The 27,867-nt window shown below is 42.1% G+C and overlaps 1 protein-coding gene across 3 annotated transcripts in view; it reads right to left on the bottom strand.

The window, feature by feature from the left end:
* The window catches only part of LOC119492108 (RNA-binding protein Musashi homolog 2-like), a 71,715-nt gene that overhangs the window by 38,996 nt on the left and 4,852 nt on the right, over positions 1-27,867 (bottom strand). For all 3 annotated transcript variants that reach the window (XM_037776481.1, XM_037776482.1, XM_037776484.1), the window contains exons 5-6: positions 27,695-27,736; positions 6,152-6,244 (exon numbers count right to left, since the gene is read on the bottom strand). In XM_037776481.1, the coding sequence (XP_037632409.1) occupies positions 6,152-6,244; positions 27,695-27,736 (135 nt within the window). The remainder of the gene's footprint in view (positions 1-6,151; positions 6,245-27,694; positions 27,737-27,867) is intronic.

Here is a 27,867-nt window from a genome sequence, read left to right as displayed (position 1 = left end):
TCTCTGCTGAGAACAATGCTGAAAAATAGCAGGTTGGCCTGTTAAAAGTGATGCCACTTCCACTTCATTTCTCCCTTTCTACCGCCTCTTTATTTATTTACAATGCACAGAACAGCCGGGGAACAGCAAATTCAATTCAAGCAGCACAATAAAACACAATCATGCCGAAATGTGGAATATTTCAGCTGACAGATTCATAAAAGTGTCGCTGGCGTAATTTAGTCAAGAATGAAGAGGAAATGATGATGAAGATGGTGACGACGGTTATGGCTGGGTAGTGCTGTCAAGAGGAGTGATTGTGTATAGGAGAAAGAGAGGAAACTGTTATTCATCCGCTTGCCTTTCAGAATAATACAAAGCCTCAGCCAACACGAGATGTTCAACTATTTTGAATTACAATTTAAAACTGTTTTGCGGCAAAGAAAGATATCAATCCTACATCTGTAAGCCTTTGAGGAGGGAGAGTCATAAAGCAGAAAAACAATTAAAATGGTTTTGCGTAGTTCACACAGCTTTGATACACTGGAGGATACTTAAATAACATACACTATAAGCATACAGCGGGATGAGACCATGAAGACAATTTGAATTACATCAAGAAATAAAACATAATTTGCCAAAAACCTGAGTGTATATGAGCATGGTTTTATTTTGCTGGTAAATCAAGAGTGAGTGGAAACATGAGTTGAAAACCTGCATATTAAAAGTGGTCCAGAAGCAAATGATTGTGAATGAGCATTGCGCTGGCTTGCAGATAAATGATTCTATAAAATGATTCATTCAGAGCAGAGTACTAATGTCATTACTGGGCTCATAAAAAGATGTGCCTGCAGCAAACACACACATCATCCTTAAAACTGAAGGGAGATGGTTGGGCCACTGTCAATTGCGATATGCTGACGTACATAATGGAGCAAGCAAAGGTCAAAGGACAAACCCAGCTCAAGAATCCATTACACCAAGCGCTTCCTGTTTCTGTGAGCTTTGGGGTGAAGTTGCCCTTCAGCAGCAGCAGCTAGGTGTCAGTTTTTAAAACTGATCTTATTGCATAACTGACCCAGACAATCTAGGGGCTGATAGTAATTATTGCCGAGACATACCGAATGATAGGGGCAAGGCATTTCAGAGACACTGAGTGTTTGTCCAGATGAATGTGACTGCAGCATTGAGGCAAGACTGACAGCAGGAAATTGTAGTCGTTGGTTAGTTTTGAAGACAAAATAAGTCAAATCAAAGCACCTGTTGCCAAGAATAGTTCAGTGTGTTTCCTTTGTATCAAGGAGGTAGTCTCATTGAGACAGCTCAGTGCCAGACACGTCTGTGAAACTGAGGCTATCTGCATTATTTTGTATGAGTGGTGTGACTTTGAGAATATGTCGCTAACAAACAATGGCAGAAACAGGATGCCCATTGCCACATTATTCAATCTCAATGTGACACATCTGCATGGGACATTTTTCAACATAATTAAACAACCGCAGTGCACAGCTTCGTTGTGTTCAGTTATCACGGCCAGAGCAGAAGTGGAGGTGGTATTTAGTTGTGGTTATACCCTCTTGAACATGACAGCTCTGCTCATATGAAAAGGGACAATTAGTGAAACATGAGCCACAGTGGCATCACAGCATGCTACCTGCAAGTACCAATTAGGATTCAGTGGTATGAAGTGGATTACTGGAGCACTTATTGACCCAGAGTATACAAAATAGCATTTCACCCCTCGAGTTCAATGTTTAAATTAGCTCTGCACCTGTGAAAGAGGAGAGTTAATGTGTTTTATACATTTTAATTGGGGCGACTGTGACCAAGCAGGATTTGGAGAAAAAAACAGTAACACTTAATAATAACCATCATTTCACTAACAAAGACCACACCACTAACGGTATGGGTTTGCAATAGTTTATCACGTATTTGGAGATGGAGGGGAGCACCAGTAAAAATATTTTAAGATAACCAAGGTGCAATTGCCCTATCAAAAAGAAAAAACAGTATGTCGCCAGAGATTTAAACATGTGGACATCAGGTATCATTTCATGAATGATGTCCAACAGCAGACATGGTTGCAGATGTTTTGACTAAGCCTGTAACAAAGTTCAAAATTGAAATGGTTTGTGAGTTATATGTTTGGAATATGAACTGCCAGACTGTTGTGAAATATTTACTGTGCACAAGTTGTGTATTTGATAAAGTTATGTTGAGTATGACTTGTTATAAGAGCAAGTGGGAGTGTTATCTTATAGACTAAGATGCTGTTGAGGTGTGCTCTTACACTGACGTCATGTCGTGACGAGAGATGTACAACTGCGCATGTGCAAAATAAAAGTAATCATTTTGACACAGATGATGAGCTCCATGAAATGAATGTAATTAAGCTGGCGTTCCTACCCTTAAGATGGCAGCACCAACAGTTAATATTTCCACAGACTCCCTTTAAATAATAAGTAATGGGGGTCTTATTCACAGAGGATGACTGCTAATGATTTTGGTGACTCCGTGATCTTTCCTTCAATGAGGTCAAAAATCCCTCAAGACCACAATGTGATATGATTGAATTTCAATTCAAACCCAGAATCAGAAAAAGCTCGTCTTTAAGCACATACTCCTTTTATACATGCGCACAGATAAATCTCTGAATAGCAGCTGAAATTAGGGCTAATATCTTTGTGAGGAAGCAACAACTCCCTCACTAACTGTTTGGTAAAGCCAAGTGGGGTTGATCACAGTTATCTTTGTTTTTCTTATGTGTGTAGTGAAGGGGTTAATTGACTGACAGGGACTGAGTGGCTCCAAGTGTAATCAGGTGTGCTATGATTTCCCAGGTTCTCACTGCAGGTGTCTCCAGTCTGAGCTGATGGCAGCACTCGCCTGATAGGCCAGTTTGAACTGGAAGGGCGGCTGTTAGGTTATATGACCATGTGTGAAAGCAGAGTTTTTGGGGGGGAAGGAGAGTGGTAAAAAGAGCAGCACCAGGCATGTGGTGAGCTGTGTAACAGAATGCAGAGGGTTTTTACCTCCATGTGTTTTTCCTTTGTTTGATGGAATTTTACAGACTGAAAATAAAAGTCTATTTTTCAAGCATACTTACCTGCCAGTGTGATGATTTCTCTTCGTGACTTTTCACCTTGCTCTCCTGCACCTCACCTTGCGACAATCTTTCATTAAATGTTGTAATTACAGTATAAAAATATGGTTGCCACCAATTTAATCATATCATCCTAAATGTTAGGTACTGGAAACAGTGAGTGCTGACACCTCCCAATCCTCATCAATATTTGCACTTGACCTATGTTGAGTATAAACTCACGACACCGGAACTTATACCTAAGGGTCATCCAAAGTCACACGTGACTTTGTTGATATTAATACTCGACCTGCACTTGCGCGAGACGAAGATATTCAGTGTTGAAGCACTGCCTCTGCCTCAGGATTCATAGAACCGTAGTTATATTCGTAACTTTCGTTTTATATATACGCTGAGCACATTACATCATGGTGTACATTAAAGTTAATACTCTGTTACCGTTTTTTTTCCCTACAGGATGTTCACAGCAGACTCTGTACATCTGAGCTGGATTAGGGCTGTATGGGAATAAACAGATGTCACACTCTCCTCTAATCACCTTCTCCTGTCCACATGTGTGTTACATACACACACACACGCACACACCCACATTTCCAAGGCTGACTCTACACAAAGGTTAATCCAGGCGCTGTACGAGCAGGCTCTCGAGAGGCTCTCTGTCATAATTTGGAATAATTTGTTCCGGTAGAGGATCTCCCGACGCCGACATGAAATTAAAACACTCGCCGGTGAATCTGTTCGGCTCACTAAAAGAGAGGAGCATCTGCAGCTGCGGCAGATGGCAAGCAGGATTTTTTGTCTTCACTTGCTCTGAGCAGACATTAAAATACTGAACCATTAGGGCCTTTTGTCAGAGAGAATAAGGTGTGATGGGGAGGCAGAAGTGTGCTCGGATACACAGAAGCACACTTCTGCCAAAGTTTCCCTTGTGCACCTAGACAGCTGTGGAGGCAGAAACACACAGAAAATCTCACAACCCAACCCTCCAAAAGTATGTGTTCCAATAATGCAAATGCTAAATGTGAAGAGTGCCTAAAATAAAGAGATAGAAATATCAACCTTTATGAACATGTGAGTGTTTCTGTGTCACATCAAAACCAGGGAGCTCTTGCTCGTGCTGCCAGTGAAAATGGAGTGTGACACCCCAGGGATCTGTTGGCATGGCACTGCAGAAGCAAGGCGCTGGGTGGGCAGCAGTCTCAGGCAGATAACTGCTAGACCTTGCCCCAGTTTAAGCCCAATTTAACACAGCTCACACTGGTCAACATGGCTCAATGTAACAGGCAGCAGCCAAGAATCTTGGCCCATATAACCCTCTACAGTCTACAGCGGGATTGTCTACACCACAAACATACTGGACACAGCAGACAGCAGACTATGGGGATAAGTATCATCACACATTAATACAATTGGGTTCATTGGATGCACAAGAGTCTCAGCTTTCCAGTCATACCTATATATTTATGTAATTCCAAGACCCCAGTATGCAGAAATATTCAAACACATATTTTTTAGAATAGGAGGAAATAACACATTTATACTGCATTCCAATAGCTGCATGGTTTTTGCCCGAAACTGCATGCAATTATCATATAGTGGGCATATATGTAAAGGGGAGACTCCTGGGTACCCATAGAACCCATTGTCATTCACATATCTTGAGGTCAGAGCTCGAGGGACCCCTTTGAAAATGGCCATGCCAGTTTTCCCAAAAACTCCAAATATAGGCTTACATTCAAAAAATACGTCTGCTTGGTCAATGCTCCTTGGCATCGGAGACCGACACACGGGGTACCCCTCTTGCGTTAAAATGCGCTCGTAACATGCAAAGTGTCCTTTCAAAATAATCTTCCGTTTTCACAACACAATAGGTAGGGTTAAGAAACGGTCATGGTTGATGTTAACTTCACTGACTAACAACTCGCGGGACTGACGATACAGGTGAGTCACGTGACAAGACAAGTCAACTTTACTTATAGTTTCACGTGGGACACAAACACCATCCACCACCCCTCCTGCCCGCCCTGAATGGACTCTCACGCTATTAATGGGTTTACATTGGAGTTAGTTTAAAGCCCAGTTCGTCACATACTGTTGCCAAAGGGTGCCCGGCACCCCTCGGCATCGGAGTCTGATCCGGCATACCAAATGGACGGTATTTGACAAGTTGGGACTGAGAATGGGTTGCCCTGTCAGTGCATCTCCTCTTCAGCCAAACACACACACTAACAAGTATACACACGCACACACAAACAGACAGTAGACAGCCTCAGGGAACTGAATATCAGCCCAGAACAACAAACTGATCTCCTTGCCAAACCACAATGTGTTAGACTGGATTGAACCCTTAGGATTCTCTTTTTTTGGATGGATTATTTGTGCTAGGCTAAACCGAACATGTCTTGGATCTCTCTGCACTGGACACACAGAGATGAAACTGATCAGGTTGTTCTCATACACGGTTTTTAGCTATACCTACTATAATTCATTTATAACCCATATAATCAATTTGTATGCAATCCACATAATCATGAGCCGGGACAGGACTTTCACCCAGGAAATCGCTGTTCATGACCCATGTTAAACCAAAAGTCAACCTTGACTTATTTGTCACGAAAAATCCATATTTTAGTGGCACCCACTCTGTAGTTAGTTTAACCCAAACCACAATCTTTCCCTAAACCTAACCAAGTATTTTTTGTTGCCTAAACACTGCAAGGGCTTACACAGGCACACAGATCACTCGTCTTGCTTGACATTCGTAGGAATACGCACAAAAAATAATGAATTAACTTTTCGTAACATATCGTACAAACCATTGCGTGAGGATAGGTTGAACTGATATGCTTCTTCTCATCTGACTCTGGACAGCTAGATGACATAATATCCTCTATACCCATCTCATCAGACTGGAGTTTACACAGTGTTGCCACAACAGCACCAGGAAATCACTCACAAGAACAGAATACAGGAGCACGAAACTCATCAACCTGCTTTGAAACCTCAGAAGACGCCTCACACAAACAGAGAGCAGCCCAGAGGAGAAAACATCTTCCAACACGGTCTTACCTTGCCAAACTGTTCAAAATATTGCTTCACATCTTCAACTGCTGTGTTGGCCGATAATCCTCCAACAAATATTTTCTTTGTTCTTGTGATCATCTGGAGGGAGGAAAAGACAGAGAAAGAGAACGAAGGAGGTTAGCAACATCACATTACTGAATATTATACCACAGATGCTTCGCCATTTACAGACACTAGACACGGCAGCAGCATTTGTCAGCATCAACGCTCCGTAAAGTAGCACTTCCATCACATGTACTCTCCTGTTCAGCTTAAGGTCTGTTTGTTTTAAGACAAAATCAAATACAAATTGTCTTTTTATTGTCAAATGAAAATAAAAGAGATGTAGAAAATACATGTTGATGCTTAGAAGAGAAAGGTATGAAAATAGTACTGTTTTGGTATTTATTTTATTTGATAGGGACAATCTGATTTAATGTAGTTCCAATACAGAGCATGACACGGATGTGCTGCGCAGAGAGTTTATAGCTATTGCTAATTTATCATAATGGATATGTACATTAAAAAAGATAATAATAATAATAATTATGAATAATGATAATAATAAAAGGACAGTCGAAGAGAAAACAGCAACACTGGCAGCAGCATGATGATCCACCAATTAACCGGTATAGCCACGGTGGAATAATAACAATACATGTCATTTTCTCTTTGTGCCTCAAAAACACATGTGATGATGACACACCACATGATCAGGGCTGAAAGAGTCCACTTGGATTCACTTGGGTATTAATCACATGACACACACACACACAAACCAAATCAAAGGGACCATGTAAGACCCCATTACACTAAATATAAATTGGACATGGCCCGACTTGTGTCTAAAGTCAGGTCTGAGTTACTTAGAACCGGGGAATCTGTGAAGACTTCTGAGACTACGGCATTTAGAGAAAACAGGTGAGCAATAAAACATGAACAAAATGTTCTAGCCTGCATGTGCGGGACGATGAAAAAAAAAGTTGAATAGCAGTAAACAATTGAGTAAAATGTTGCAGCAAAGTAAATCCAGGCATTGCTAATAGCCATTTGGTCAGGGCAGTATGGAACTTAAACTTTATTAGAGTCATCATATACATACATACATACCCTCTTCTCTCTCCCTCTCTCAAAACCCAACCGGTCGAGGCAGATGGCCGCCCACCCAGAGCATGGTTCTGCCCAAGGTTACCACCCACTAAAGGGGAGTTTTTCCCTGCAACTGTCGCATAACAATGCACGCTCATGGGGGATGTCTTGTTGGGTCTCTAAAGTATAGAGTACGGTCTAGACCTGCTCTATATGAAAAGCATCTCGAGATAACTTCTGTTGTGATTTGACACTATATAAAAATAAATTTAATTGAACATACAGGTACAGTACATACATGACATTTGACCTCTGCATTTAACCCAAACTAAGCATTTTAGGAGCAGAGGGCTGCTGTAAAGCAACCGGGGAGCAACTTGGGTTCAGTGTCACGCTCAAGGACGCTTTGACATACGGACAGTAGAAGTCGGGGATCGAACCGCCAACCTATAGATGTTAATGTATGGAAGTGGATATCACACCTGTTCTATTTCACTGTCTGTCTTGGTTTCTGCAAGGCATTAGGGGTGTCATATTTCACTGATGAGAAACACCATTAGCTCATTTGGTAGTTAATACCAGTGCTGGAGCCAGACACCATTCATATTAATGATGATGATAGCCACTATTATAACTTCAGCTACAATAAACACCCAACTGTAGAGATATCAATGTGTAAAGTGAGGTGAGGAAATGAATTAAAGTTCTCCATATTGCAGCAGGCTTACTAGTATCATTTCTGGACAAAAAACTAACCTTTGTCTAGTGTACATTTGTTTTGGTACTTTGCATTCCAAAACAAACAAATACAGTTTCTGACCCCTTTAATTTCATTCCATGAAGGAAGCCAAACATCTCAAAACTGGTAATATTTTGATTTCAATCTGATCACAGACTAACAATGGAGGCGTAGCATCAGCAGCAACGTTAGCAGAGCAGCCGCATCAGTGCTCATCTGTGTCTATACACAGGTTGTGTTCAGACACAGTATTGAGTTTAGGTCACAGCAGTAATAGTCCAATACACAATCGCTGTAGTTTTGTGCATTAAACCGAAGAAGGAGCGGATCTGTACCGTCAGATGTGCGTGAGACGGACCACTGAGAAACACTTGTTGATGCACTGTTTTTTTTTTACTGTATACAGCATTTTTCTATTGTTTGTTCTGTATGTAGATCCAACTATGTGTTTGTTGGGATGTCTACAGTATTTCCTATCCTATTTGCTTTAAGTTAGAGAAATCAGCTACTTGTCAGAGCTTGTATTTAAAGACACTAACATGCTGTTGGCACAAGCAGGCGTTGATGCATCTTTTACAATCTTGAGACATTTAATTCCCTCATTGGGTCCGTGAATACAAAAAGGTGTTCCCAGGAGGCAGTCGGAGAAGTGGGAATAGCATCAGGCAGTGATGGAGAGAAGTTTCTTTTTTTTCTGCTGAGACGAGAAGCTCTGCAGGGAAGAGAGGAGATTGGGTGAGAGAGGAGAGGCGGCGGGGGAGCGGTTAGTCTTCCTCGTGCTGATGCTGCCGTTTTGGCCTCTGTCAACTTCCATTATGACCGAACTCCATCATTCATTCCCTCTCTTCGACTCCATCCCAGTGTGTCCTGCGCTAACGCCTTCCCATGCTTCTCTGAGAATGTCAGCTGCCATGCCTGTCCGTGAAAGACACTCCCCCACCGACACATCCACCCACACACCTCAAATGCTGGCTGCTCAGGCTGTGAGGTGCTGATAAAAGGCAGACTACAGTAGGAGGGGAACAGGTGGGCCATTTCCTCAGAGCATCAGCAGACGGTGGAAGAAAAGGCGGTTTGTCATTGAGCAGAGAGGCAGACTGAGCCCAGCCACGACCACCACCACACCGCGTTATGGTTATCTGTCCCCCGGTGATAATGCACAGGTCTGCAGAGATTGGGCACATGTATGGCATACAGCTGAGCCAAAGCACATAAAGGCGGCCTCTGAGCGCGTAGAGCCGAGGAGGACGGTCTGAAGATGGAATACTAATGAATGAAGACAATGCAACCACAGGGGGATGAAATGTTAACTGACATTTACATTAACACAAGAAGAGAAAATCTCCGAAGAGAAAAGACTGGTTTTATTTTTTACAGGCGGCACAGAATCACTGCAACGGCGTCTGGACTGAGAATGCTGACGGCTAGTTGTGATTCCCTCGAGGATTGCTGGGGACGCAGATAGGAGCTGGTCTAGTTATTAGAAAATATGAAAGATAATTATTAATATCAATAAAAGTTAATATTAACCAAATTATATTGGTACATATGCTCAAAAATACATTAAAATGGCTATCAAAAGTAATTCATAATTAGCAAAATAATTGTTGAAAAATATGATTTAATGTAAATTAAATCATCCTCGGGGCACCACTCTTTGAATAAAGAGGAAATGACAGCAAATTAATATAGTCGCATAGAAATAAGTCTCATTACTAAACTCTCAATTTGGAACTCTGATTAATTACTTAATTAAATTAATAACTATAACCATAAATCACCATATCAATAGATGGTAAAGGTTAAAGGATTTCGTAGTTCTTTCATAGCAGAGGTTGGCATTATACACTCTTGTACAACATTAAAGAGACCAGCATGTACTATGTATATTCCACAAACATTCATTTACAAGATAATAATGGTTTAAAACACAATATTAATCGAACAAAATACTTGAAAGATTCAGGGTGTTCTTTGAAAACCTTGTTCCAAGTGAACAAAGTCACCTTAAGGACATAAAAACCTGGATGACCTGCAGTTTGACCTGCATAACTGAAGTTACTGTTCTTGGCCCTCGAACACCTCCAAAACAAATTATCTAATGATATAGTAGATGGCATTGCCCTAGCCTCCAGCCTTGTCCTTAAAGTGAATGTTTGTAACTTCTTACACATATAAATCATTGCAGGTCGGTGTCCCATGCGCGCTTGCGTGTGGCTACGCTGTTCAGACAAGACTCCAACACAAACTACACGGAAGCACCAAAACCGTAAAGTTATATCTAGTGAAGCCCGTCTTGCAAAACAATGTTGGCCGCGGTCGGAGGACGCGGGGGAGACCGTAGCTTTGGTCTCCAGGGCCGGAGTCTCTGCTGTACTCTGCTCCTCTGCTCCTCTGCCTGTTTGCCTTCAGTCACACACCGCGCTCGTTCTCACTCGCCCAGCTCGCTCCACCTCACGTGCATGCACGCACACTACACACTGCAGAAGAGTTAGTTTAGCTCTGAGAATATCTAGTAAATGTACAGTGAACGTTTGTGCAGAAATAAAAGCTGCAGCTCCTCCAGACCAACAGAGGTTTCCCGTGTCTTGTGAAGTGACAGGGCTCCGCAGCGAGAAACGTTATCGTCTCCGACCAAAACTCAGATTTCTCCCCTGTTTCCTCCGGCCGCGGTCGGGAGGCTGAAGCAGGAAAAGCCAACACTAGGATCAGCAGTGATTCATGGAGAAACCTTTGTCTGGTCAGCTAACATTACTGCCAAGCAGGTGAAATATAGAGTGATATTGTGGTTTTAAGCTGACATGTGTCGCCTCACTGTGTTGAGCGATGCTCGTTCATGTCTATTTAGAGTGAGCACAAGCGTTAGCCCAACGCTGACTTTCGTTGACTTAACTGCCACAGGTGTCGCTGTTGACAAGCATTTCTAATTCTTACAAACAGTCCCTTTAAAGAGCTGAATATTTTGATATTTGAATGGTTTCTGTAGCTGAAAGTACGCAGAAGTAGTTAAAAAAATGTACGGAAAAAATAGAAGAAGAAGAATACTGGGAATGCTATAGCGGCTTTCCCACAACTAGCTAGCCTAACAACATTAAGGCTACAAACAACCCATAATACATGGATAATGCACAGGGTGTAACTCGAAGCAAGAAAAAAGAAGTTCACTGATTTTTCCGTCATGAATATCCTTATTTCTCATTTTATTGAATAAGGGGTTTTAAAAGTACATTTCACAGTAATTTCACTATTGTGTCTTTCTTTTTAGATGGTCTGGAAGTTTTATTACCAGATGAACCAAACAGGGGGATGTGACTGATGTGAGCAGCAGCCTGGGGAGGAACAGGGTTTGTAATAACTAAAAGGAGTGGCAACTCTTTTTTCATATCCTTCTTCATGCAGGCAGTGAGGGAGATCTAATTAAGATTGTTCATTAGATGAGTCACCCCAATACAAGGATGCTTATCAATGTGTGCTTCATCCTGCAGCAAAACAATCCAGACTATCCCAGAGGGCAACACGGTGTTTCTGAGCTCATCAGGTATTATTCTAGATTTTCCTGTCAGCCAGAGGGATAGACAACCCAGGGGGGGAAACTCTTGGAATTACAAATACTTCAAATGCTTAAGAATGTCCACGATCATCATAAAGCAAGGAAAGTCAAGTCAAACAACGAGGCAATTCAAATTGCTTTACATGAGACATAAAAAAGGTATTAAGGCAACAATTCTTCTCCATAAATATTAGTAATAGAGCTGCATGATTAATTCCAAAAGTGATCTTGACCTCGATGCAGGCCTTGTTTTTATGTGACAACATTACTGTAACGTTTGTATTGGCGAAGATGCCTGTTGCATCAAAACAAACGCACCTTATTTCTCCCTAAGTTGAAGAAAGTGGAGAAGGGGGCACGTAGAATAAAATAAATCGATGTAAATAAATCAAATGTGTGACCGACAGCAGAGTAAGATGGGGTAAAAGACAAATCCTTGACCTTACCAAAATCTAATCAATTCATCCCTGAGTCTAAGCGGAAGTTTGTGCCAAATTTGATGAAATTCCCTCAAGGCGTTCCTGAGATATCACGAGAATAGGATGGACGTAAGGTCACAGTGACCTTGACCTTTGAACACCAAAATCTAATCAGTTCATCCTTTACTCCAAGTGGATGCTTATACCAAATTTGAAGACATTCCCTGAAGTCTTTCCTGAGATATTGGGTTTACGAGAATGGGTCGGACGGATGGACAGACGGACAACCCAAATACATAATGCCTTCGAGACGAGAGAAACGGAAGTGCAAACATGCTAATTCATTTTTGGGTTGTAGGACTCATTCCTGCAGCACTATATTCAGTCTGATTATCATATTAGGGGTATACAAACGTTTTTCAGCACTGTGTGGCAAGAAAGTACTATACAATAAGTGTTTCCTCGTTCAGTGAATTACAACAAAGACTTTGAATCCCATTAATTCTGCATGAAGCTCTTCTCTTCACAGTGATAAAAGATGTGTATTCACAGAGGGACTGCCTGCAGAAATCCCTGTCAGGGTTGGGGAATAGAGACATTCATTTATTTTCAAATATACACACCAAATGTGCCAATAGAAAAGGGTCCAAGCTCAATTATTCCCTGAATAATGGCCAACTCGTGGCTAACTCTGTCTCTCAGTACAGGACTGTCAATCAAACATCGAAATATATGTGACTTCGACAGAGGCAAATGGAGGAGAGCATCAAACTGAAGGAAGAAAAAAAGTCACGAGTGCTGTAATTGGACAGATAATAACAAAAACATACAGTATATCGGTGGGAGTTAAACGCCTGCTGTTGTTAGATTCACTCCAGTGTGTTCAGTTTTCAACTGTCAACATCCTTCCAAAGCAAAGGTAATGCTCTGACAAAATATATAAATATAGAAGGAAGACTTACTGAATAAGTCATGAGGCTGTCAACCACACCGCTCTTTGTCTTACCAATAAATCCTGACAGTGAAACAGACAGAGAGCGAAAGCAGACAATCCCTGGTAAACACAGCGGGAAAGTCTTTATACACTGCTGGGATGATGATCATGACATAACGGAGGGTGGAGAAGAAAAAAAATGGGGATGCCCGTCTAATTATTATGAGCCAAAGCAATAAGAGCTAAAAGAGGCAATCTGAATGAGTTTGTGTTTAACGATAATAGAGCTGCAACAGATGACAAGCGCACAATTTCTCATGTTTGTGTTTTGTATGGACTGGGTATTATTCACACTGAGGAAAACAAACTGAAGAAAGGTATCGGCCTCAGCCATTTCTCTCCTGCCTCGGCTAAAAGGTGACTTCAGGCTTTATTGTGCTTCAGATGAAGTGAAGTTTGTCAGATAATCTAACAGTATCTGAAACTGTTTTACCAAGGGTGGAATTTGGGGGGGCAGCATTTTACAGTGTCGTTACAATATATGTAACATTCCAAAACAGACAAATTGACATCACGCCCACTTTATTTAACGATTGGCCAGGTGTATGGAGGTGTAAAAGTAGGCGGGGTTTCACCCTCTCTCTCAAGCACCCTTTGTCATTTATTACACAACTACTATTTCAGCAAAGGGAGTGTTCTCAAGTGACCCACGTATGGAGCTTTGGTCACATGATAACAAGTGGTCCTATATGGGGGTGGGTGGGAGGTTATGATCTGTACCCCAAATCCGACCACCTGATATCTGAAGAATACCATTAGATACTGTGAAACACATACATGTGTTCCCAAGAGTTAAAGCAGCAGTCGGTAGGAATGGGGCAAATATGATTAATAGAAAATGTTATTTTTATAAAACGGTCACTATATCCTGACAGTAGTGCATGAGACAGGTAATCTGAAAAAAATCATGTTCCTCTGTGTCCTCCGGTGCTCCTAACGGCATCTGCAAGATTTCACAGACCAGAGGAAAACAACCAATCAGAGCCGAGCTGGAGCCTTGCCGTCTCCGAGAGCCGGCTGTCAATCAGTCGCGAACTCCGATCACACGATCAAACTAGGCAGCGCTGATCAAATATGAATCAATATTCTGTTACTGTAATGCCTATTTCTCGCCTCAAATGTTTTCAGAAACATCTTGTAGTGTACTGTTTAGCTGTAAAATGAGAAAGTTTGTGACCCGTGTTGAGATCAGTTGAGGAAATACCAAGCACCGAGCACAGCCAATAGGAACTCTCAATAGGAACGCTCTCTCTCTGAAATGACTCTGTGATTGGCCAAAGTCTCACTTCACGGGTTTGATTTTTTTAAAGCCTGAAAACAGAGCCATAAGGAGGTGCAGAAGTCTAATGATCTCTAAGAACACTTGAATTACAATATGCTGAAAGGTTATTATGGATTTTTTGCCCAGTGATGACAAAAACATTCTGCCTACTGCAGGTTTAATTCCCTGCTCAAAGATATGATCACCATCTTTGCTGGTGCTGTGCTGGTGGTGGTGGTGGTAGACTACTAAGTGGTGCATTACTGCCAACTACTGATCACTTTTACCCATGACAACTTCCTGCTTTCAAGTGTGGCCACTTGGGACAGGTAAAAATACTGTTGGCTTAAGATATTTGAAGCATATTGAGGACAGCTATTCTGATAGCCAAGAAGCTTCAACCCTCCCTTTCCTGTTGACAAGACCCATGAGGTGAACCCAGGCCACGTGAAATCAAGTATGAGCTGTGGGGAGGTCTGGTCAGTATCATGCTGAGGTTAAACAGGTGTCCAGCAGGTTGAAGAGAACAGCCAGGAAAAAAAAGGTTGTTTTCATCTCCACCTCAGTCAGACAAGTGACAGACCTGTTATCAGATGACGGAGGAGAGGAGGAGAAAGTAAACACCAGTGAGGTAAGAAGAGGAGGTTGTTGCCTCTCTGCATGCACAAATACATACAGTTTTTTCGGAATGACAGAAAAAAAAAATCAAATCCACAAAATGTTTATTTGATCTTATTATTTCTATAAGACTGGATTATGTTATATGACCCTGAAACATATCATTTTGTGATTTTTCTACCTGTTTTAAAAGCCGTTATGTTGAAATCTTAATATCTTGCCAATTGTAATTTAATACGTCTTACCTACAACCGATTAGAGCAACGAAACATGTGACCGAGCGCTGAGCGATAGACAATATAAACAGACTACAGCGTGCAGAGATGAACTGTGATGGTGTAGCATCATTATGAAAGTGTGTTGCCGTTTTTTGCCATCAGAATTTGAAGATAAAAGATGATTTTACTTCATCCATCCATCCTGGATCGGCTGGAGCCGATCTGACAGCTGACATTGGCCGAAGGCGGGGTACACCCTGGACAGGTCGCCAGACTATCAGAGGGCTGACACATAGAGACAGACGACCATTGATGCTCACATTCACACCTACGGGCAACTTAGAGTCAACAATTGGAGAATCCGGAGAAAACCCACGCTAACACAGGGAGAACATGCAAACTCCCCACAAAAGGGCCCCAAGCCGGGTTTGAACCTGCAACCCTCTTGCCGTGGGGAAAGAGTGCTAACCACTGCACCAATGTGCCACCCATGATTTTATTCACTCTACTAAAATATTTGAAACACCAGAAAAGGGCAAAACCATTTTTGATTGACATAATCTCAGATTGACTTTGACAAAGATGTCCCCAAAATTTTTTAAGAATGTGTCATCACAAATGTAACAGCTTACTTTCACAGACCAAATGGGGTTTACCAGTTTTTTAGAAGATGGGAAGAAGAAGAAAAACAGGCCGATCTGAATGAAGAAGCGTCAGGATCAAAAACAGCAGATAAACGGAATCGGGAGACTTCCCCTTCAAAGACGCAGAGGGCTCTGAAAAAATTGTGCCCCAATCCGCCAACTCCAAGTCAGACCAGAATAAGAAGTATTACAGAGGTAAGCTCCTTGTAAAGTGGTGTTAAACGGTTAAACTTCTGCTAATTAACTGTGTCACATTTAGAATAACAGGGGCTCGGATGCCAACTTTCTCATTAGCATCAATTTTGTTTGTTTTTCGAAAAATGCCTGGACGGCGCTCTTCTTTACACTCATTGTCTCAAACATGCCTCATATTAGATAACCGGTTGTGATTGGCCCATCAGATTTCAAATTGCTGGAATTCTGTACAAACGGGGGAAGGGGACCAGATGCAAATAAAACATAAGCTTGCAGATTTGCCTGTTTCCCAGGCAAGAAGATATAGCAGCCAAGTTCGTTTTTCACAACTTTTTGATGGTGATACATTAAACAAGAGTCTTATCCTAATCCTAACCACTTCACAATCAGCTGCAAACCTTCTGCATGTTTTCTATTACACTCATGCGAGCGAAGAAAGAGGAAATTTCTAATTATCTGCAGATAAATGTTTCTTGAGACACAAAGACAGATGAGAGTCAGTGAAACACTGACGACAGAGCCAGAGTTTGGGAGGGAGTACCATAGCAACCCATAGCCATAACCCCAACAATCCACTGCAGGGACTTGACATTTACTCCTGTACGAGCCCCAGGGCTGTGGGTAAAACCACACACACATCACTGCCATCCCCTCCTCTTGGTGCTTATGACTTTAATTGCTTTTGTGTCTTTGATGGAGACAGAAAGCACAGCTAGCAGAGGTAAAATGCTGCAGATCCTCACTCTGTCTTCCAGCCTCCTCTTACTGAGGCTCATTATAGAGCTCTTGAGATAGATAAAAAAAAAAAACACCTTGCTTGTCCTCGCTGGGCTTTTAGAGGACGCAAAACTGGCAGGCCAAACAAAGCCATACAAGTGTCAAATGAAGCCATTAAAAGACAATCAGACATTTGGTGTTTTGGACAGTATACGTAATTGCTAGGGCTGGGATGATATGCTTATATTCCCAAAGTATTGCGATTTGATATTAGGATTTTAACACTAAACCAAGGGAAAAAGTTGAATCATACACTTCTAGGGACTTTTACTTTGGAAAATATCTAAATTGATACAGCAAAAACGTTTGCGTAGCATCAGCCGATTTGATCACGGAGATGCGAGTGGCAACCGGCTTGACTGCACGTTACCGCAATGCAATAACTTTTCATGACTGAGTTTGCACGCAGCTTTAGCCATGTCTTGCTCCGCTTTGCCTGGCGGACCCACCGCTGTTTTCTGCTTTCTCGCTTCAACCAACAACAGAATTAAACACACACTGCTCTGCAGGGTGTTTAAAATGACTCTGGAGAAAACACCAGCAACACGCACTGACCTCAGTAAAAGTCAATAAGTTGTACATAATGAATAATGAAATATTAATGAAATATTCAAACATGCAAGCAGCAGACCATCATATTATGTATAACCCTTTCACACCTAAGCCTCAAACAGGCCACCTGGATGATTTATTTTGTAGTTTTGGATGTGAAATGGCTGTGATTTCAGAAAATGTGCTTTGAGTATGTGCTTTTGCTCCAGGATTACTTCAGCTTTCAATATCTGGCAGTTATTTAACATTGCTGTGTGTTATGAGTGTGTAATAACACAAAATAATTGGATTTTACATGGTTTTAGTAAAGTAGGAGCTGCGATTGCACACAGACTAAATGTACTAGGGATGCACCGATTGCAAAGTTCTGGGCCGATACCGATGTCTAAAATAACAAATTGACCTGATGTTTTTGTTTATTTTTGTTTTATTATCCTTTTGAGCCAGGGAAACAAAAATTATAAAAAAATAACTGAGCTGTTTTAAATTCATTAAGTAGTTCATTACACTGTCTCACAATGAGCACACATTCAATCATACAAATTTATGAAACAACCTATAATGTAACCTTCTTTCACATGAAAAATATTCTCCTTTTTTTCAAATAACTATTTCAAAAGCTTTTTCAGCTGCTATAGCCTAAAGTTACCTACTCAATGAAAAGAATGCTTCAATACATATAGCCAAAAAAAAATTGTCCATCTACGATCTTTTAACCATGGACTAGTAGCGGCAGAACGCCGCGGATGGAGAGCCTCGCTCTGCTGGTGCAGCTTCAGGCCTCATTGCCTCAGCTGTCCCAGCTGGACAGACCCACAGCGGAGCCGCGGGATTACGATGCGACGGCCCCGACGTGCTGCTGCACTCTGCTCACGCGGTAGCCCGGTATGGGGGACTGCTGCACGGGCTGCATGGCAGGAAGGATTGTCCCACTGTAATGTACCGGGCGCTGATTTGGCCGATGATACCGATGTACATGTTACACATGTCAAGATTGACATTTTAAGTGTCACACATCTGTCCAAGAAAGTTTGTGAGTCTTTGGCCTGTTTTCCCTAAGATGTCCAGGCGTTTTTTGGCCTTTGTGGTACTCTCTGTAGCAGTTCCTCTCTAGCTGCATACACAGGCCCACATTACACTCCTCGCATTGCCAGGGAGTACTCCTTTTTGCCGAGAGTGCACTGTCGTCGTCCCATGTTGGCTCTCCGTGATTTGTCCTGTCCGACATGGTTTGTGGCAACGGGGAAGTGGTCATGACTGGTGGTCTCCTCGGGCCTGCAATCCAATGAAACTCCTAGGAGCTATATGCGGAGAGTTGTTCCTGGAAGTCCAGGCGACTTATGTGCTTCTGCTGGCTGGAACATGATTCTTTGTGAATTATCTAACCGTCACAGAAATGTCCAGAAAATGCTGGAAAACAGTAACGTACCATTTTGTTTCTGCGATGGACTGAATTGGTACCTAGCATTTTATCTGATGTGTCCACTCTTCCCATGTAATTATTGTATTCCACCAAAGCTGGGGACATGGATCCTCTGATGTTGTCCATCATCTGTCTTCTGTACACAGGATGGATGTTGGTAAAAACGGACACTTCTATGGTGTCCATCCACTTTACAAATAAAAGGTCACTATCCCAGCGAATCAAGACTCTTGGTGACCTTTTATCCAAAGCATTTTCCTGTGTGGATGGAACATCAACTTTCCCTGCCTGTACGTCCCACGTGATAGGACAGCCCCTTCCCTGATTCAAACTTTGACTTCCCTGTGTACAGCTTGTAGTCCACGGTGCAGCCGTTTACATCAGCAAGTCCGAAAATGTTAGCCCCCGACTTGGTGGGCTTGGCCACGATAGCCAACCTGGCCATGGTAGCAACCATCCTCTCATCAACTGAAATGTGTGGCTTTGGATGGTAGATGGTACAATGCAGCGCTTAATAATGTCTAGGATAACTTTTACCTGGTGGAGACAGTCAAAGTCCTCTGTGCCCTTTTTGGTCATTTTCTGCATCTTCTGATGGATCACTGATGTGAAAATTGGCAGAAATTGCCAGGAACCGATCTCTGGGCACAACAGTGGAGGCAAAGGCCACATGACAAATTGTTTTTCTCCTCCAGAAGTCTTTGGGAAGTGCATCACTGCCATGTACAGCAACAAGCCAAGGTACGTTTGCAGTTCTTGTAGGGTTATGTCTTTCCAGGTGAATTTCTTCTCTTTCTCCACATTCTTGTTTGTGTTTGAGACTTTGAGGACTTCAGAATCCCCCAAAAAATGACAGAAAATAATGACAAAAATGTTGGTCTTCCAACTTTGAGAGGGGGTTTAACACCGGGGTTTCGTTTCGGGGTAAGCCTTGGTGGTCGAGGGACTACATCTCGGTCTCCCTCTGTTTTCCATTCACTTGTAGTTGGATGACTTGGTGACGGGCTTTGAGAGGCATCCCCAGCACCTCCACGACCCCGACCCCGGCATCGAATGCGACTACTGCTCTCTGGTACTGAATATGTGGATGGCTCTTCAGCAGAAGGCATCCTAAAAGTAATAGAGGCATAAGATAAGATGAAATAAAATTGAATTTTATTCATCAAAAAGAAAATTCTTGCGCCAGATGTTGCTCCCCAAAATGACAACAGCCTAAGAATAAAAACAATAAAGTCATAAATATAACACCAGAGCTTAGTAGAATAACAAAAGTAATAGTGTACATGATGTTGGAAGTAATTTTGGCAATGATATTGAAAAGTTTTGAAAAGTAAATATTGCACGATATTAAAAATGAAAAGTAATGTTGCACATGCTATTGAAAAGTAATATTGCAATGAAATTGAAACTTATGGTTTCAGTGAAGTCAATATCCACTGTATATTTACAAAAACGTATTAGCGTAGTAGCTTGTACAACATTTACTACGTACTCGGTTCAGATTAACTCGCTCCTTCGTCGTGGTCACAGTCGTGACTGTCATGTTCAACGAACCTTTTGGGAGGTTTTCTCACTCTCGATGATTTCCTTGACATAATGCTCTCAGAAATATGCTCATTTGCCACATAATAATAAAATTGTCGAGACACTTCTCAAAATATTCTGCTGAAAATGTCCGCTTGTGCCGTCCTCTTCCTGCTATCTGTGTGCGCTGTGTGTGTTGGTGTGACGCAGCAGAACGCACCCTTGCCTGTGTGTGGACTTTCCTACCGTAATAACCTGTATATGGGCAGAAAGGCCAGACTCTATACTTACCCAGGAACTGTTAGTCCCTAATTTTTTAGTTTCTAATTGCACAAACGGTCTAGGAATTACAGTAATGAGAATGTAAAATCCAGTTGCCGGCGAAATGGCCGTATTAACTAAAACTATACACATTGGACAAGACAGTACTGTGGCTTGATGTGGAGACAACAGCTTATTGTTTGTAAATGTGCAATTCGCAAGATATTTGTCTTTATATTCATGTTTTGACAAGACTTCAGTTTCCAAAATGATGTTGGAAGGCCTGAATGTGACTCACACTGAAAACATAACTCAGGTCATAGAAGGATCTTGAGGAAATGTCAATCAGGTAACAGGGAGATTGACAGGCATGCAATGCATGCAAAGGGGAAAAAATGGGGGAAATTCCCCGAGTAACACAAAATATGAGCAACATAAGCAGATACTGAGGTGAGGAGACCCTCTATAGGAAACATACACATACATATCGTTAACGTTAATGTGAGATCAAAGTCAATTTATGGATCAGGTTCATAGTAGAGGTTTGTCCACTAAGAGACAGAAGCAAACAATAACACTGCATTCATCCAGAGCAGACCAATCAGATTGTGTAAATCCCCACCGAGGCGGTCCTAAGAGCCCCTCAGTTGATTTACTTAAAGCCTTCTTAAGTGCTTGTTGCATGCGGATGGTAATTGCACTATTCATCTTCGACGCTAAGTAATGACACTCAACAGTATTTGTTACTGGAAGTAAAAACGATGGTGATTGAGTGGGTTATAGCAGGAGGCTATTTGACGAATGGAGGGGGGTGTGGGGGTGTCAGACTGAGGCAGAGCAGGTCTGGCCACAGAATCCCAGTGCTCAGAAACACATTATTACATCTGTGAACTTAAAGTGTGAGAGAAATGCTAGAGAGAGAGAGAGGACTGCTCTGAACACAGTCACCTGTTAGGAGTAAGCACACACAGGACATAATCATAATAATGAAACTGGCTTTATTATCTGCTGTGTGTCCTGCTCAGTCAAATGATCATTACAGTACCTCAAATTATATCATTACTGGGGGGGAAAAAAAATTCTAAATATTGCATACACTTAAACTGATATTGGTGTCTAAAATACTTCTGTCAGGACTCTCTTTAGTAAAAGAAAACTTTTATTTCATTTTGCAGTATGGCTCTGTTCTGGGACCTCCCTGCTCTTCTACGTGCATATACCTGGAAAGCCTTTAGGCAAGGAGAGCACACCTCGCTGCCCTTCAGAGCCCAACGCAGGGAGAGCAGCAGCAAAGACACTCAATCAGCTGATTCATCAGCTGATCGGGCTGGCTTGAGATCAGCTGTTATCAGCTGATTAGCTGTGATGTAAGCTGATCTCGACTTTGTGGCCTGCCTGAACTTACGTCAGCAGCGCCCGGTGGCTGCAGAACCTGTTGCTTTTTATTTCGTCGTCCATGTTAACAATGTTAGAGCAGCCACGCTGTGGCCCATGCGTCTCTTCTAGAGATTTGAGGTCTCACCTATTTTTACTGCGAGCTGCGCACGGTTCACAGCAACAGTGAAAATGATCGTTTGATAGTATATTGACATCATACCATCTATAGAGCATGGGTCATTTATTCCTCTGCACACATTGGCATCTGACTGTGACTGATTGTTTCCAATATTTTCTGACTGTACCACACTCTGTTTCTTCCTCTATGCTGTGGCGCATGGCTCTGATTGATTACCGTGACGCGATTGTACGACCTGTAAGACTGTTCAATCAATCAGTGTCATCAACTGAGCTGAGTGTGACACATCGTGATACCAGCTCATCTTCTGTGATTAACGGAGTTAAAGGCAGGGTGGATGATCTTGAGAAACTAGCAAGAGTACACTAGATTTTTAAAAATGATCCACCGAAAAATGGAGCCCAGTGTTTCCAACTCTCTTCCAATGAAAGTACGAGCTGTTAACTAGCTCAAAAAATGCCTAAATCTAGAGAGAAAGTCGCCAAGTCGGCAACACTGACAGTCCATCGCTTCGGTTCACCCTCCAAAGACACTACCCCACTATTGTCATTAAGAAAAGAAACATAAAATGAACGTGAACGGCGAGCATGGCTATTGTTAGTACACATAGCTTTTAAGCTAGCAGCTTGTGGAAAACTGCAGAGTGCACACAGATAGGCAGATAGGCAGGCAGGCAGGAAGATAGGTAGCCCGTCCAATCATTACATTTGGGCCGAATGCAATGATGGATTATATCAGAATTTAGATCAACAGACTTGCAGCAGCCAGAGGTCTGTATGTGGCCTGAAAGGTAAAGCTAGGGCATAACAAATATCCATAAAGCTCAGGTCGACCACTATCTCCATCAATACTGAGCAAACTCCATTCCTAATGAAGATGCACTTGAAACCTCCCCTTCTGTTTTTTGGTCAATCCTTAAAATCGCAAAAAACTACAATTATTTTCTGACTGCAGTTTCTCCAATGTGTGGATTAGATGTTTGGCTGTTGGTTAGACAGAACAAGACATTTGCAGAGGTCATTGACATTTGTTTTTTTACTATCTGAATACATTTTAGAGACTATAAGCCAGCAGAGTGCTGATCTAAATGAAACACAGAGACAGAGCAAGAAATGACCTTTAGTGGGATCGCTGTCACGCACTTTTTAATGTAAAGCTGTAATGAACTCACAAAGTACACACGGTCAGATACAAGCACAGCAGCTTTAACAGCTTTTGACCTATTAGTCAGGGAAAATATCTGCACTGAAGTGTTTCTATACATGACCTTAAATACAGATCAATAAGCTATCTTCCTGAACAGATTTCACCATCAGCAGATGGATTTATTAGTAGTTTAGCTTTTGAAATCGTGCTCACATATCTGCTGGTGGTTGGTTCGCTTGCTTTCACACCAGAAACAGAACAGCACCGAGACCCATACCTTCTCAGGTGGACCAGAGTTCGCTTGTTTGGCCTGCACCAGAATTTGAATGAGCTTTACACTAGCCCAAACAAACCGTAACTGAACAAACAGACCTGAGTTTGTTTTAAACGAACCAAACGGGTTATGCATAAAAGCAACCTTAGTGACCTGTTTTGCTAGCAGGGAGAAAAAACGCATAACAAAATGTAATCCGCTCACGGGAGCAATTGATGATGATTTTTTCCTTTAGTTGGACATATATCACGGCTAGTTAGCGATACAACCCTACCAAGTTCTACCAAAGTTCAGTATTAACTGTGATTAGAGGTTACTGGCGACCATGAAATGTATCCAGCAATATCTTTGTAAATTTTACTGCTAATGAAAAGATAAATACACCGATGGAAAGATGAAGATATTGCCGTTCTAACGGTGTATTGGTTATCATTCTATCATAAAGACGAGGGGGTAAAGTTTGACTTCATAGTGATCATGCTCCTTTCATTTGATTTTCATGTTTTTCTCAGGTTATAAGCGTTCAAAAATAAAAAGGGAAAAAAAAACATGTCTGTGATTTTCTGTCATCTGATCAGCTTGAACACACCCTGGAAATCATCACGAGTCATAAAATCAGTTTTCTGCAACATTTAGGAATATTTAGCGCCTATTTGGCCACAGCCCCTAGGGGCCAAATTGGCGGTGCCTCGATATTTATATCTTTTCATAACATTTAAACCTACATCTGTGCAAAATGTGTTGCTTTTATCGCAAAAGGCACAATTGTTATGCTTAACTGCCCCGCTGTAGGAGCTCTTAGCGGGCCTGGGCGAGTGAGTGATTCAGCCTGCTGCTGCTCCTTTCTCTGTCCTTTTGTCATTCTCTCTCCTGCTCTGCCAGTAATCCCTCACTGCTCAAGAAAAACGGCCTCTAAATTTAGCATCAGATTTATCATGCAGCAGGAAAGGCTGCAGCAAACTAGACAGCCAGCCAGAGAGAGAGAAAGTGAGTCTGCATATATGAGAAAGAGAGACATAGAGACATAGAGACAGAGAGAGAGAGAGAGAGAGAGAAAGGGTGGCAAGGGGTGTTGACAGAAGGACAGAGGGTGTCTATCACACGGGATGTTCAGGACCAATCGGACGACTTGGCTCTGAGTGGCAGCCGAGAGTGCAATCCGGTGCAGAGCCAGAGAGCAGCACTAAAGACGGAGCGAGAGACGGTGCAGAGACAGAGTCTGTGCAGGGAAATCAAAAAGATACGGAGTGAGTGAGAGGTGGGTTATGTAGAGACAGATGTAGTAAAGAGCTTTAGGAGCAAACCCTCTATGCACACTTGTGTGTGATCCCAACAATAATGAATTAAAGAGTAACTACACCCTAAAATTCTCCAAGAACATCCTCTCCCAGCATATTTCAAATATGCAAAAGACAACTAACAAGCTGATTTTGAGCAGAAAATCTGTTTTTGTTCTGTTTTTAAATGTGTATGGACAGTGTGTAACACAATGTGTGACATGACTGATAATTACATTAAGGTCAACATCATGTTTAAACACGAGTCTTATGCTATTCTTACACACTACCTGTCTGTGATGTACACTTCATCTATTCTATAGCATCCTTTTCCACTGCTAATAAGAGTCCACCAACTCTGTCAAATGATCCATACCTGCAGCCTCCTGGCCCCTACAGTATATCCCACTCATCAAAGAGGGGTTCATACTGGCCTGTCTGATGCTCGCTCTGTTTGGAGCAGCAGATGAGGACGTGTGTGTGGGGGCGAAACAAGCATCGGGGGCAGAGGCTACGTCTTCTCCCATGCAGAAAGAAAGAGATAGAGGTTTCCACGTGAGGAAAAAAAGGGGTCTCTGTCTTCGTTTGAGCCCATTTGTTCAACTGCTCTCCTCATTAATGTCACTCAATGAGAGGATGCTGGTTGGCCGACTGCAGCACCCCTTCCACCGGCTCTTGTGCTGTCCTGCTGGCTGCTGCTCCAACACTGGAAACCGCATTGTGACCATGCAGCAGTGCTGGGATCAGTGAAGCAGGACATGTGAAGGATGAGCATTTGCACTAGGTCTCTACATGGTCCAAGCAAAAAAAATAAAAAACTGGTACCAGTCCAGTCAGTAAGCCATAAGTTGGTTTATTACTCAGTGATCTTTATTTGTATCAGTTACAGGCAACAGTGAAGCCAGGGTCACACCACTATTGCTTAAATCAACATTAAATGAATGAATGAAACAGATTTTTGAATGGTGAAAGGTAGCTATTTGGAAGGAGATAGTGGGAAGAAATAAGTGATTTTTGGATCTATCGAAATATGAGCGAGCGTTACACTAAAACCTATGAATTTAGATATATTTAGAAATTCAGAGCGCTATCCGACACCAACTCTTAATCATATCAGCAGATGAAATTGTCCTACTTTTGCGCAGATATGTCAGTTCCCAGTGGATCCAGAGGGTCGCTCTCTTCTCCAATGGTTACGGCAGAGTCCCGGCCCCCAGGGAGATATGACACCCGCTAAAGCAATGGTTTGCCGGGGGAAGAGGGAGACGACAGCGGTGGTCAGATGGCTTCGGGGATACTTGCACAAATTCTTTAAAAATGCAGCAAACGTTTTTTTAACAGGAAGATAGCTGATAAACAACACAGCCACTCAAGTTCCTGATCCGGGGTTATCTTGTTCCTTCGAAGAGTGTGGAGCCAGATAAAACTCGGAATAACTTCCATTAAATTGTACTCGTTTAGATAAACTTAAAAAATAATGTTGTTTGGCATACCGACGCTATTCAAAGTTAAAGGCCCTAACATCTGGTTTCTTCTCGAAGACTCAGAGAAGCGGTGAAGACCAACCAGTAAAACACTATGAACTGAAGATGAGAATCAGAACGAAACTAATTATGCCATTAAAATGCACATTAATTAATATGATATGCTTAACTAACCATCTGAAAAGAACAGTTCAGTTGGAGCTCTCAAGCATATACAGGTGAAACAATATGAAGATACAGAGTAGGTTTTATGACCTCATCTTCCTCGGTTTTACGACTATCTACATCCCTGAGATGCAGACTCACGGCCCGTCCACACACAGGGAACATCAGCAGTGCGTGGCAGCTGCGGAACCTGTTGTTTTTTTATTTCAGCATCCATGTTAACAGGTTAGAGCAGCCACACTGCCCAGCGTGAGCAGCGCGGCTCGGCTGCGTCTCTTCTTGAGATTTGAGGTCTCGCCTATTTTTACCGCGCGGTTCATAGCAACATCAGACAGTGAAAATGATCGTTTGACAGTATATTGACATCACATGCTGCTTGATGCAAAAGAAATAACTTGCATGGTTCTCATTAACCATGACTAATCCAGTGTTTCCCATTAATTACCTACAGTCTAGGTAGACCCGCCACAGTTTCATAATGAACCGCAGGCCTATGTTTTTTTACACTTCTCAATGGGTGGGGTACTGCGAGGTACTCTAAATGTCTTGACTTGGAAATTCAACATGAGCTATAAAGTGAAAGTGCAGCACAGAACGCAGTCAGAGCCCATCAGCTCTCATGTAAACTGATCAGAAATGAGACATAGCCTCTCACTGTCTTCAGTCCTGCTTCTGCAACAGGACACACACTCTCACATAAGACAGACAGGGAAAAAAAATCATACTTTTTTCTGCACTAATGAGATTATTCTAAAGTACCAAGTCTAAAAGACAACCTGCGCATCCTGTTTAACCTTCAGCCATCCTTCCCCTGTGCACTTGCTTTGCAGCTCCTTCACAGCTTCTGGCTGCACAACCTGGCTGTCTGCGGTTCTAGTTTATTGTTATGAATGTCCTTGAGTCAATTTTCATGTGTATTCAAATAATAAATGCAAAGGCTTCCCTCCCTCACCACCCAAAACAGCTCACGGCGGAGAGAAAGCTTTGTTGAGATCTGCAATACAGCGCTATACAGTATATGCACGATGTACTGATTGTAAAAAAAAAAACGTTACAGACTTTCACACCGTCACTAACAATGCTGCTCAAACTGCCAGTTTTGACATAAACAAGTGTATTTCAAGCAGACAATAAAAACAACAACAACAGAGCATCAAAACATGCTCACATGTAAAAGTGACATCCCATCTTAAAGAAAGCATGTTTTCTGGCTTTGAGCACCCCGGCTCTGCCCGTTCACTCTCAAACCTCAACTACCAAAGTGAAAAACGCTTTCTCCGTGTGACGAAAAGCATTCAACAATTTTGAGAAAAATAAAACAAACAAAACAAGTGAATTACTGGATGTGCTCCGATGGCAATGACATTTTAAGAATAGGTGACAACACACCTCTTTATAGCATAAAGATGAAAAGTCCCCTTACCTTGAGCTGAGCACGTCTAGGAAAGGCAACTTTAGGATCAATCTGCAGGAAGTAAAGCACATATCAATAAGTCAGCGAACAAAACACACAAAGAGAGCTGAAATACTGAAAAAAATTGGGGGAGGAAAGCAAAATAATAATGATAACTTTATGTATAACCCTGTATGTATATG

Source organism: Sebastes umbrosus, chromosome 7 (assembly GCF_015220745.1).
Source record: "Sebastes umbrosus isolate fSebUmb1 chromosome 7, fSebUmb1.pri, whole genome shotgun sequence".
Lineage (NCBI taxonomy): Eukaryota > Metazoa > Chordata > Actinopteri > Perciformes > Sebastidae > Sebastes > Sebastes umbrosus.
The sequence above is the reverse complement of the archived record's forward strand: the minus strand, read 5'-3'. Positions and strand labels throughout refer to the sequence as shown.